Raw genomic sequence first — 13,541 nt, 5'->3', positions numbered from 1 at the left:
GACACAAAATAAAATATCTGTCAATGTACAATCTGCATGATGCAAGAACCCTGAGTGAATAAATTTACATAAATCTGAATTAAAACCCATGAATCCCATTAAGCTGCTTATATACTTAGGAAATATGGGATTTCCCAGGTAAACAACTCTAAAGAACATGAGTTCACTATGAAAAATAAAAATTAGAGTCCCCAAAAGGAAACAAAACACCATAGGGAGAATCAGCAAATGCTACAGATGAGAGGATTAACATTCTAAGAATTTCAGATATTTAAAAAAGTTAAGAATTACTACAATGTTCTGAGATAAAAGAAAAAACATTGAGAATAGTACATTGTAAATAACGACAAAATATAGGTGGATTGATAAAGACCCAATTGGTAGCAAAAAATATGGTTACTGAAATAATAGGGCACAGTGAAGAGACCTCTAACTAGGTATTAGCTCCTGAGGAATCCTCTCAAACACTGCTGTACAATTTTTCAAATGTTTCTTTTAGTTCTTATCTTTCCAACAAGGGCTGAAAGCTGACTGAGGGTAGAAAACATATAATTTCTCTTCTACGTGGCACTAGCAGTAATCAAAGCTTGTATAATAAAGTTAAGTTGCCTGAAAACTGTGTTACGCATGATAAATTAAAATTCTAGGTTCATAATAGGAAAGAGTGAAAAATGTTTTAAAAAATACATATTTGAGACTGATATTGCAGATATTCTCTCACAGATGTGCAGAATATAAATAAAGTCCTCTGGTTTGCCACAGCCAGATAACAACAACTGTAAAGAGTTTCAGAAAGTATAAAGAGTTTTCAAATCTGCTGTCTGCTTAAGTCTTTAAACAAACTTCAGAGCAACAGAGGTACATTCTATGATTATCCATACTTTTTAATGTAAGCTCAAAAAAGTTAAAATGACTTCAAAAGATTAAGCAACTAATTATAGACCTGATCCTTGAATCTAGATTTTTTCATGTCAAATCCTAGCACTCCCCATCTTACTTGAGAAAAACACTTTTTTATGCAGCTAACAAATGCAAAGGATGGGTTCAATCACAAAACAGGTAAACTCCAATCGTCTTCTTCCAATTAAAAGAAAAAAAAAAAACTCTACCAAATACAACAGCAATGAAGAAAGCCAATCAAACCTTAAGACACCATAACTGATCCCAAGTAATCTCAGTCCTCAACAGCAAGGGGTTTGGTTTTGGTTTAATTTCAGTCCTGGGCTCTTACATTACACAAAGGCAGAAGCTCCCAAAGCTGCGTGCAGAGGACACAGCAGTATGTGTGAGGGTCCACTGAAAGGAAAACTCTAAAAGCTACGCTGAAAAAAACAATAAATCATATCCTTCCAAGCTTACACTAGTAGTTTTTCCAAAATGAACTTCTGGTACTACCAGTGGTTTCTCTAGATTACTTAAGATTAAAGGAGATATGATTAAAGTAACAACAGCGTTATTAGTCACTGAGAAAAAGGTCTGTATTTTTTCTCCATAACTGCCAATGAGTAGGAATCTGTGAGGTGCCATACCTGTTTCTCTAAGACAGACGTCCTCTCCATTTCTGCATGCTTTATCATATTTCTCATGTATTCCAATTGTTTCTCTAAAAGATTACATTTATTTTCTGCAGCTAACAACTGAGATGTCAGTTCTAAAAACAATACACAAGCAGACATTAGCTGACTCATAGAACAGTTTTAACAAGCTATTAACAAAAATTAAATCTTGTGTATATAATAAACGCTTTACAATAATAGCTCTAGACATCTTTTCAGATGACCTAAATCATTCTCATTCTATATGCTAGTCAAATTGGCTAGTCAGTAAATGCAACACATACCATCGGCACTTGCTCCCCAAAATGCACCTGAATACAATCAATGCATTTGGTATTGTCCAGTTATCAACCACTTAAAAACACTAACGGGGAATTCTATTAGAATACTTTCATAATACCTATTTTGATACACAATGTTCACTTGCTTCAAAATTAAACAAACCTTGATTGTGCTTTGATTCCTCATTCTTTGAGTTCTCCCTTTCCTGTATCTGCTCATCCAGTACTTTCTTATATTCACTTGTTTCTCTAGACAAGGTTTTCACACTTTCTTCTGCCTGAATCCTTTCAAGTTCCAAACGTCGAATCTTCTCTTGAAGATTCTTCAGAGCAGAAAATATGGCTGACAAATACAAACACCGACATTATAAGGTAATGCTATATACTGAGAAAATTCACTCAAAAATAAAAAGCTCATTAAAAAAATAATAATAAAATTAATGGCTCCAATGGAGAATCACTTCGGGGAACACTATAATGTTTATTATCTCGAAGTAATTTAAAAAATCCACTCAGAGAGTATTTTTCTATCTCTGAAATGTGCTAGGCATTCAAGTAAAAAACCCATTATTATGGTAAAAACATTTCAAAGATTTTATAAAACGGTAAAAAAAAATTTAATTACCCAAAATTCATATAACTCTTCCAAAGTACATTATTAACTGTCTTAATCATCTTCTGTCCTATTAAAAGGATAATATTTAGAATGTAAGTGTAGAATTAAAAATTGTTACACACAAAAAGAATTACTGTTTTAAATCTGTATTTTTTTAATATTTAGGAAAAAAACTAAGCATTCTCTAAATGCCCCACCAAAACGTTTGTTTTTGATTATGAAAGTAATGTGTGTTCACTGCAGAAACGTGGAAGGTGCAGGAAAAGACAATGAAAAGAAAAACAAGCAACAATTCCACTACCTAGAGATAATGACGTTATGCCTGGTTATCTCCCTCAATCTTTTCCTACATGTGTAAAATAAACTGAGATTAAAATTTATCTAAGTGTGTTTTTCACTTAGGCATTAGTAAACTGAGCATTCTCTCATACAACCAGGTGAGTCTTAAAAGATTTTCTACTGATCAGTAATTAAAAAATTACTAGATCAAAGAATATTCCCAAGTTGAAACAGACTATCCAGTTACCTTGAGGTGGACCATTGCTTTCATTAGACGTACACATCTTTGCCAACACAATAGAGACTAGTATTTATCACAAAATTGCCTGCCACTCTGATAAGCTAAACATGCTATTCTACTTATTTTATTTTTCATTTCTATTAGAAGTTTATAGATACATAAAATGAGCCAATTTTCCCTTTTGTGAATTTCCTTTCTCCATTTTTCTATAAGAAAAAGTTTTTCCCCCTTCCATTTTATTTATCTGCCTTTATATCTAGTTTTGGTGTTAACTTTTGATGTACAGATATTTTGATTTTTTGTAGTTATATCTAAGAGTCCCTCCCATCGAGTTTTGTTTATCTACATAGAAGATTCTCCCTCCTCGTGATCAGATAAACTTCATTTATATTTTCCTTTATTATACTTACAGTTTCACATGTTTTTATATCTAATTCTTTAAGTTAAATAAAAAGTACTTTTGTATTCAAGGAAGGAAATGCAAATGCCAAATATATCACACATAAACCTATATATACAGATACAATTACTACTTATAAACACCCTGAACAGTCCAAGACTTCATTCTGGTTCCACTAATGTCAACATTTTAATTATTAAAATTTTATAGAAACCAGTGCTGCCAGTCTCCCACATTACATTTTTAAAACATTTCAAAATTATCCTTACCAATTATTCAGAATCATTTTGCTTAAACACTTATTTAAAAGAAACCTCATGTAAACTACTCAATCAGGGAGAACATACATCTTTCAAAAATTAAGTCTTCTCACTCAAAAAAAGCACTTTTCCATTTAGTAAAGTCATTCGTTCATTCACCAAATTTCTGAGTGCCTCGATGTGGCAAGCCCCAAAGAAGAGAATGATTATTTTATATTACAGTCAACTTATTCTTGCTGATATGCAAAAAGATTACAATGTAATTAGAAAGAACAGAGACATGATACACACACATACACGTAGTAACCTGAAAATCAACTGAAGAGACTATATTATAAAACCTGTTGCCGTTGAGTCGATTCCAACTCATAGTGACCCTGTACGACAGAGTAGAATTGCCCCATATGGTTTCCAAGGAGCTGGTGGTGGATTTGAACTGCTGACCTTTTGGTTAGCAGCCAAATGCTTAACCACTGCACCACCAGGGGTCCAAAATTATAGGAAAGATAAAATTAGTATTTAAGGGAACAATAATTCTCTTATGTGCCCACTATTATCAGGTAACAACTGTAATAAGAGAAAACTAACAAATACCCTTTAATAGCAACTGAGTTTTTTAAACCGTTTTTGAACCACTGTGGTGTATTTACTAAAATGAGCCTTTTTAATGCCAAATATTTCTTGGATTCCTTCATCAAACTGTACTTAATAGTATATGACTTTGCTAGCACTTCAAATTTTAACATCTGTATTTATCATTACACTCTATTTTACTTTTATATGTAGCGACTGTGGATCAGTGAGATTCTGGATTAAAAAAAGAATGGGGGTGGGGGTGTATTTGCTTTTCTGCATTCTTTAGTGACATGGGGATTACTGCTTTTTCAAACATTTTTTTCAAAAAAATTTACTTCCTAAAATCGCTGGGGCTAGAGACTTATGGAAGTAATACTTTGACATCTTAAAAAAAAAATTTCCCCCAGGCATTTTTTTCTTTTGTTTAAATCGTGAAGATATTCCAACTTATTAGAGAACTAAACTTAACAGTCTCTATAATGACCTACCATATTCTTTTTTATTCCTAATTCTGTCTTATTTCCCTTTCTGTTCCTTAAAATTTCCAGCATTTTTATTTCAAAACAAAACACGGGCCAAACATTAGTTCATTCTCCACTTCCTTAGTCCTATTTGATGCTTTAACAAACCTAAGTTAACGCTTACTTATTTTAATTATTTTCTTGCTCAATAATTAAAGTTTTAGAGATTAATTTTCTTCCAAGTACTACAAACCTATAAATTTAAATAAGTCAGTTTCATTTTCTTTTTTTTTAAAAAAGGACAAATCAGTGTTCATTATGGAAAATTTAGGGGGGAAAAAAAAACATGAACGGAAAGGGAACACATTACACCCATAATCCTAATAATAACTATAAACATTTTGATGAATGTGTTTTGGGCTTGTCTATACCTGTCTTAGTCATCTAGCACTGCTGTAACAGAAATACCATAAGTGGATGGCTTTAACAAAGAGACGTTTATTTCCTCACAGTAAAGTAGGCTAAAAGTCCAAATTCAGGGCATCAGTTCCAGGGGAAGACTTTATACAGCCTTCTCATCAACCTCCCCCGGACTAGGAGCTTCTCCATGCAGGGACCCCGGGTCCAAAGGACGTGCTCTGCTTTCTTGGTGGTATAAGGTCCTCCTGTCTCTCTGCTCCCTTCTCCCTTTTATATCTCAAAAGAGACTGCCTCAAAACACATTCCAATCTTGTACACTGAGTCCTGCCTAACACAGCTGCCGCCCATCCCCTTACTGTCATCAGAGAGGTGAGATTTACAACATACAGGAAAATCACAAAATATCAGGAATCATGGCCCAGCCAAACTGATACACACATTTTTGGGGGGACATAAGTCAATACATGAAAACACCTTTACATAATATTTCAATGAAATTGCCCTTTCTTTACTGTTTTATATCATACTTATTCAAGAGTATGTCTCTGCTCTGTATCAATGTATACATTCCTAGAATATCATCCTTATGCTGCTTTCTTATACAGCGTCTTTGAGCTTTCCGTTCCACTAATGTCTAGTTCTGTGCCAGTTCTACACTTCCAACTTTATAGTCTTATTAGCTATAAGAATAAGGCCATTCTTATAACCTCTCTTAAAAAAAAAAAAAAAACTGGCAGTTCTCACACATTATTATTTCAGATGAACTTGAAATGCAATTAACAATATTAAGAGTTCTGAGTAACATCATGTAGGTCTCTTATTGTCTTAGTTATCTAGCGGTGTTGTAACAAATGCCACAAGTGGATGGCTTTAACAAACAGGAATTTATTCTCTCACAGTTTAGGAGACTAGAAGTCCGAATTCAGGATGCCAGCTTCGGGGAAGTCTGTCTGTCAGTTCTAGGGGAAGGTCTTTGTCGCCAATCATCCCCTTGTCTAGGATTTTCTCAGCAAAGGGACCCTGGGTCCAAAGGATATGCTCCCCGGTCCTGGCTCTTCTTGCTTGGTGGTAATGGGGTCCCTATCCTCTCCGCTCCCTTCTATCTCAAAAGAGATCGACTCAAGATACAATCTAATCCTGTAGATTGTGTCCGCCTCACAACTACCTCTAATCCTGCCACATTAACATCATAGAGGTTAGGATTTACAACATATAGGAAAATTACATCAGATCACAAAATGGAGGACAATCACACAACACTGGGAATCAGGGCCTAGCCAAGTTGACATACATTTTTGGGAGATACAATTCAATCCGTAAAACATACGTATTAAAGTCTTCATGTATGCATCTCAGTGCACACACAAAATAGGTCCAGGTTTGATCTGTCAGATATAACTTTTCTATCCATAGAGCCAGCTGGTCTCTTCCTTAGGCCAGAGTAAGAGTTCTTCCAGTTCCCTTTTTCTGATTAGTCCCTTCATCACTCCCAGCTTTCCCAAAGGAAACATTACTCCAGAAAAGATCTCAATTGGGCCTAAATCTTTGTTCTCCAGTCCCTACCTAGATTTAAAATCACAACTTCATCCCTTACCTACCTTAACACCTAAGACTTACATCTAATACCAAGACTCCTAACACTATCCCTGAGGTATCTGGCTTTGTTTTTGTTGTTGTATGCAGCAGAGTCTATTCCGATTCATACACACCCTACAGGACAGAGTAAAACTGCCCCATAGCGTTGGTAGGCTGTAATCTTTATAGAAGCAGATGCCAGGTCTTTTCTCCCTTAGAGTGGTTGGTGGGTTCAAACCACTGACCTTTCAGTTAGTAGCCAAGTGTTTAACCACTGTGCAACCTGGGCTCCTTCACTTCAGACTAGCTAGCTCCAAATCTGGGGTTTTAACTCGATTCCCTCAGGGTACCAACACCAAGCTCAAAGTCCATATGACTCCCTCCATTTACCAGCCAGCCCCCACTGCTCCTTTCAGTCCTATCGTTTACTGGAACAACTCACAGATCTCAAAGGGAACACCACAGCTATAGAAACAGCTTTAATAAAATAAAGGATACAAATGGAGACACACAGAGTGAGCTCTGGGAAGGGGTCACAGCTTAAAGCTTCCATGTCCCAAAGAGGGATGCGTTATTCTCTCTCTTGCATGCTCACAACCAGGAAGCTCTATATGAGACTGTATTCAGGGCTCTTAACAGCCTCCCCACGTGGCCATGACAGATCACATGATAGCTTGTGAGGTTTAGTCAGCATTGGCCCCATGAAGTCCCCTCTTGGTTAGTCAGCCCCATTCATTAGCCTCAGCTGTTGGTATGCTTGAAAGAACAGAGAACAAAGGCCAAACGGCTTTCTGCAAGGTGATTTCAACCCTGGCAAGCTCCTAATAAATGTCCTGCACTGAGTCTTATGTGGGCTTTCCTGGACAGGAACACTCCATACATGCTGCTGCAGTCCATTACTGGAGGAACATCCATGTTTTCTGGGTAACCGTCATGAGAAAGAATTTTGGAAGACTGTGCTCAGATTCCTCCAGATTCCAACTGAGTCTTTTTCCCTTGTTGATAGTATTTTGTATAAACAATAGCAAAAAATACAACTACTTCTGAGTCTCTTGAGTTTTTTTTTAGTGAATCTCCAGCTATGTAGATAGTTGTGGGGCCTCCAACACAAAGTATGAAAGATTCACTGTGTTTACAGATTCAACTAATTTTTAAGAAACTACAATTTTTAAAGTTTTCATGTAGTATCAAAGAAGAATGCCCATAAATTGTAGGAAAAGTCTATTAAAAAACTCATTTTCCAACTACCTATTTGTGAGGCCAGTTTTTTTTCACATACTTCAATCAAAACAACTTGCAACTAAAAATAGAAAGCAGAAGTAGATATTTGTAACAGATTGGCCAAAATGTTTTTTTTATTCAGCCCTCAGGGAGGTTAAGAGTGACCTGGGGCAATAAAAGCTACCTAGCTAGTTGTCACCAATCATTTCAGTGTGTGGCTAAGACACATTACCATTTCATTTCCCACATATATTATGACATTCAAAATGTTGAAAAGCACTAGCCTGATAGCCTATTCTAATAGCCTTATAGCTAGTTATCTTGCTTCAAAGGTCTAAGCCATTCTCCACATTATGCCATTTAAAATGTACTGAACAATCTGAGCAATAGTTATACTGAAAGTATTTGGAATGATGTTCATTATCACTTTTTTAAAAGGCCCTAAAGATGTCAATCTCAAGATGTTAATGGAGCCTTGGTGGTGCAGTGGTTAAGAACTACAGCTGCTATCCAAAAGGTCAGCAGTTCAAATCCACCAGCTGCTCCTTGGGAACCTTATGGGGCAGTTCTACTCTGTCCTATAGGGTTACTATGCATTAGAATCGACTCAACATCAAAAGGTTTGGTTTAACAGGTTAAAGATGTTAATAACATTTTTAAAAAATTTTTTATTGTGCTTTAAGTGAAAGTTCATGAACTAAGTCTCTCATATAAAAGTTTATCTACACCTTGTTATATACTCCTAATTGCTCTCCCCCTAATGAGACAACACACTCCCTTCCTCCACTCTCTATTTTTGTGTCCATTTGGCCAGCTTCTGACCCCTTCTGGCCTCTCATCTCCCTCCAGACAGGAGCTGCCCACATAGTCTCGTGTGTCTACTTGATCCAAGAAGTTCACTCTTCACCAGTATCATTTTCTATCCCATAGTCCAGTCCAATCCCCATCTGAAGAGGTGGCTTTGGGAATGGCTCCTGTCTTGGGCTAACAGAAGGTCTGGGGACCTTGACCTCCGGGGTCCTTCTAGTCTCAGTCAGACTATTAAGTCTGGTCTTTTTACAAGAATTTGAGGTCTGCATGCCACTGCTCTCCTGCTCCCTCAGGGGTTCTCTGTTGTGTTCCCTGTCAGAGCAGTAATTGGTTGTATCTGGGCACCATCTACTTCTTCTGGCTTCAGGCTGATGTAGTCTCTGGTTTATATGGCCTTTCTGTCTCTTGGGCTCATAATTACCTTGTGTCTTTGGTGTTCTTCATTCTCCTTTGCTCCAGGTGGGTCGAGACCAATTGATGCTAAAGATGTTAATACATTTTTTAAAGACAGTAATAATTTCAAATTTCTTGTTCACTTCTTTTCCAGCTAAATCTCAAAATGAATTATAAAAATGCAAACTACAAGAAACAGTTTAATTATTTCTTTCTAAGGTATTAATCAAATTCTATTTTCTAGGTGATAATCTGATAAAGTGAAATGGAAATATATCAACTAAAATATATTAAACCATAACTAAACTGAAAAAGAGTTGTTGTCAGTCACCATCAAGTCAATTTCAACTTGTAGTAACTTAAGTCTTTTTCCCAGCAATGTATCAGTAAAAAAAAAAAAAAAAAACTACTTACTATGTGTATAAGAAAAAAAAAAGGTTTAACATATGGAGTACTTATTCAAAATTTGATTTTACTCATTCAATAAATATTTGAGGGTTCAATGAATGAACCAGAGGTAAAAGTGGGAAAAGAAACGATTTTGAAATCACAAAGACCTGGATTCAAATCCTAGTTTTCTATCAGGATCCTTGTACTACTGAACATATTAAACTAATCCTCTCTGCGCTATTTCTTTACCTGTAAAATTTGAAAATACATTCATCATGCAAGTTTTTGTGAGGATTAAATAAATTGTATTTGCTTTACCTGACCACTGTTATATTTCATTCTTTTCTTTAGTTGTGTTTAATCACTAATATCGTGGCAGTTATGACTAGTAATTCCCTAGATAAAAAAAGTGTTCTTTCTTAGCCACATCATACGTTAAACAGGCATTTCTTAGTTTACAAACTTTTCTAGTTCATCTGGGAAAAGTATTATAAATACCTTAAAAATTAATCTCAGAATAAAGCTTCTTTTAAACCATCAACTGACTATTTAGTAAAATACTAGGCAGATAATAATACCCAAGTGCAGTTAGCAGTGTAAATCCTGGCCCATAATAGGGCTCCAAAGTGTTTGTTGAAATAAATTTTAACAAGTAGTCTGGTGTCATTTAAAAATTTCAATACTTGGAGGTGAGGCCAAGATGGGGGGAAAGACAGATGCTTCCGGCGAGGCCTCTTACAACAAAAGGCCAAAAAAAACCAAGTGAAACGAGTATATTTATGACAAGCTAGGAGCCCTCAACATCAAACGCAAAGTTAGAAAACGAACTGAGTGGCGGGGGAGGAAGAGATGGTTCAGAAGTGGAGAGGAATTACCGAACCTGAATCACCAGGAGCCCTCAGGTGCCACTCCTGGGAGCCGCTGTGGCAGGCTAATCTTAGCATTTGGCTGCAGTTTCCTGAGCGAGAAGCAGCCAGCCACCCAGTCTACTCACAATTCTGGAACCAGAGAAGAAAGGCGCTCTCGGCAAAAGCTAAGTACTTGCATATATTTTAACATGCCTCCCCGCCCCCAACGTGGCTTCAGCAGCTGTTGATTTCCCTGGGCCTGCGATAAACCCTGTTGAGAACCTAGAGCCAGCGTCCCAGCCTTGGAGAAGGAATAAATTTGCAATTACGGGAAAAGATAATTCGCCAGCTCCACTAACTAGGGGAGCTCAGGACAGAAGTGGCTCCTGTCAAGGCATAAACAGTCCGTGGACTTTGAGTACCTTTCCCCCTGCATGGACCTGTGTAGCCTATTTCAGGAGAATAGGCCCTTGTTGGCAGAATACAACTGTTTCAGCTGTGCAGTGGAGAGGTGGGTGTTTGATGCTTGACACCACTTTGCCTATTAAACAGAGTCCTCATCTATCCACATCAGGGGCCTAAGAACTAGTGGCTCCACTCAAATCACCCAGCCACTCACGACAGGGGTCCAAAGATAACTAGTACCTCCCAGTCCTTACAACCAAAAACACTGGGTGCGCCCATGGTCCGTCTGCAGAACCCACCCACCTGCACGCTCTCAGAAGCAGGGACACGCTTTCCTCAGAGACACATGGGGGATGATTCTCAGTTCCTGCCTTATTCAGACTGTGACCCCCTGCTGCAACCAGATACCAGTACCTACACCAATCACCCCTGCCTCTCTAAGACTGTAGGACAGAGCCTGTACCATGCACTTCAGGAGCAGCTACCTGGACACCTGAGCTGAATTCATACAAGAAAAATGAATGAACTCCCAGGCTGATATGCCTGATAATACCTATAGCCACCTGGGGACAGGACATCAGGGCTCCAAAGTCAAAAATAATCAAGCTAGCTCACTCAAGCAACCCATTTGGGCATATCAAAACAAAACAAAGCAAGAAGCTAGGATACAGTAAGCAAACATAAAATAAACTAATACAATAACTTATAGATGGCTTGGAGACAAGAGTCAATATCAAGTCACATAAAGAAACAGACCATGATCGCTTCAACAAGCTCTCAAAAGAAAAAATCAAGGGATCTTCTAGATGAAAGCGCCTTCCTGGGATTACCAGATGCAGCATACAAAAAATTAATTACAGAAACCTTCGAGACATCACGAAGGAAATCAGGCAATACGCAGAACAAGCCAAGGAACACACAAATAAAGCAGCTGAAGAAATTAAAAAAGTTATTCAGGAACATAATGAAAAATTTAATAAGCTGGAAAACTCCATAGGCAGCAATAAGAAATTCAAAAGATTAACAATAACATTATAGAATTAGATAACTCAATAGAAAGTCAGAGGAGCAGAACTGAGCAAGTGGAAGGCAGAATTTCTGAACTTGAAAATAATGCACTTGGCACCAATATATCTGAAGAAAAATCAGATAAAAAAATTTAAAAACATGAATAAACCTTAAGAATCATATGGGACTCCATCAAGAGAAATAACCTACAAGTGATTGGAGTACCAGAACAGGGAGGGATAACAGAAAATACAGAGAGAATTGTTGAAGATTCTTGGCAAAAAACTTCCCTGGTATCGTGAAAGATGAGAAGATATCTATCTAAGGTGCTCATCGAACACGACATATGGTAGATGTTAAAAGAAAGTCACCAAGACATATTATAACTAAACTTGCCAAAAACTAAGACAGAAAATTTTAAGAGCAGCTGGGGATAAAAGAAAAGTCACCTACAAAGGAGAGTCAATACGAATAAGCTCAGACTACTCGGCAGCAACCATGCAAGCAAGAGGGCAATGGAGTGTGACTTATACAAAGCACTGATGGAAAAAAATCGCCATACAAGAATTATATATCCAGCAAAACAGTCCCTCAAATATGAAGGTGATATTAGGATATTTCCAGATAAATAAAAGTTTAGGGAATTTGTAAAAACCAAATCAAAACTACAAGAAATACTAAAAGGAATTCTTTGGTTAGAAAATCGATGTCAGTTATCAACCCAAGACTAGAACACTGGACAGAGCAATCAGATGTCAGCCTAGGCAGGGAAATCACAAAAATAAATCAAGATAAAAAAACACTCAAAACAGGGAAACAGCAATGTTATTATGTAAAAGAAGACAACATTAAAGCAATAAAGATGGACTAAGAAATGTCAAAGATCTTTCATATGGAAAGGAAAACAAGGCGATACAAAGAAATAAAAGTTAGGTTTAAATTTAGGAAAATATGGGTAAATCTTAAGGTAAACACAAAGGAGACAACCTATCTTACACATCAAAATAAAATACAAGAAAAAAATATACTCAAAAGAAACAAAATTAACAACTATGAATATGAGGAAAAGACAATACATAAAGATGAACTACTCAGCACAAAAAATTCGGTGGGAAAAAGAAACTGTCAACAACACACAAAAATACATCAAAATGATAGCACTAAATTCATACCTATTCATAATTACGCTGAATGTAAATGGACTAAATGCACCAATAAAGAGACAGACAATGGCAGAATGGTTTAAATAACATGATCCATTTATATGCTGCCTACAAGAGACACACCTTAGACTTAGAGACAAAAACAAACTAAAAATCAAAGGATGGAAAAAATATATCAAGCAAACAACAATCAAAAAAGGGCAGAAGTGGCAATGTTAATTTCTGACAAAAAAGACATTAAAGTTAAATTCATCATAAAGGATAAGAAAGGACACTATATAATTATTAAAGGGACAATATACCCGGAGGATATAACCATATTAAATATTTATGCACCCAATGACAGGGCTGCAAGATACATAAAACAAACTCTAATGGCATTGAAAAGTGAGATACACAGCGCCACAATAATAGTAAGAGACTTCAATACACCACTTTCGGTGAAGGACAGGACATTCAGAAAGCAGCTCAATAAAGACACAGAAGATCTAAATGCCACAACCAACCAACTTGACCTCATAGACATATACAGAACACCCAACAGCAGCCAAGTACACTTCTTTTTCTAGCGAACAAGGAACATTCTCTAGAACAGACCACATATTAGGTCACAGAGCAAGTCTTAGCAGAATCCAAAA

At 36.7% G+C, this 13,541-nt stretch overlaps 1 protein-coding gene across 2 annotated transcripts in view; it reads right to left on the bottom strand.

Annotated features, from left to right (window-relative positions):
- CEP57 (centrosomal protein 57) overlaps window positions 1-13,541 on the bottom strand; it is a 50,153-nt gene that overhangs the window by 12,794 nt on the left and 23,818 nt on the right. For both annotated transcript variants that reach the window (XM_023554732.2, XM_003415656.4), the window contains exons 3-4: window positions 2,001-2,180; window positions 1,530-1,651 (exon numbers count right to left, since the gene is read on the bottom strand). In XM_023554732.2, coding sequence (XP_023410500.1) covers window positions 1,530-1,651; window positions 2,001-2,180 — 302 coding nt within the window. The remainder of the gene's footprint in view (window positions 1-1,529; window positions 1,652-2,000; window positions 2,181-13,541) is intronic.

This window comes from Loxodonta africana, chromosome 7, assembly GCF_030014295.1.
Source record: "Loxodonta africana isolate mLoxAfr1 chromosome 7, mLoxAfr1.hap2, whole genome shotgun sequence".
Lineage (NCBI taxonomy): Eukaryota > Metazoa > Chordata > Mammalia > Proboscidea > Elephantidae > Loxodonta > Loxodonta africana.
Note: the sequence above shows the minus strand (reverse complement) of the source record. Positions and strands in the feature narration are given on the sequence as shown.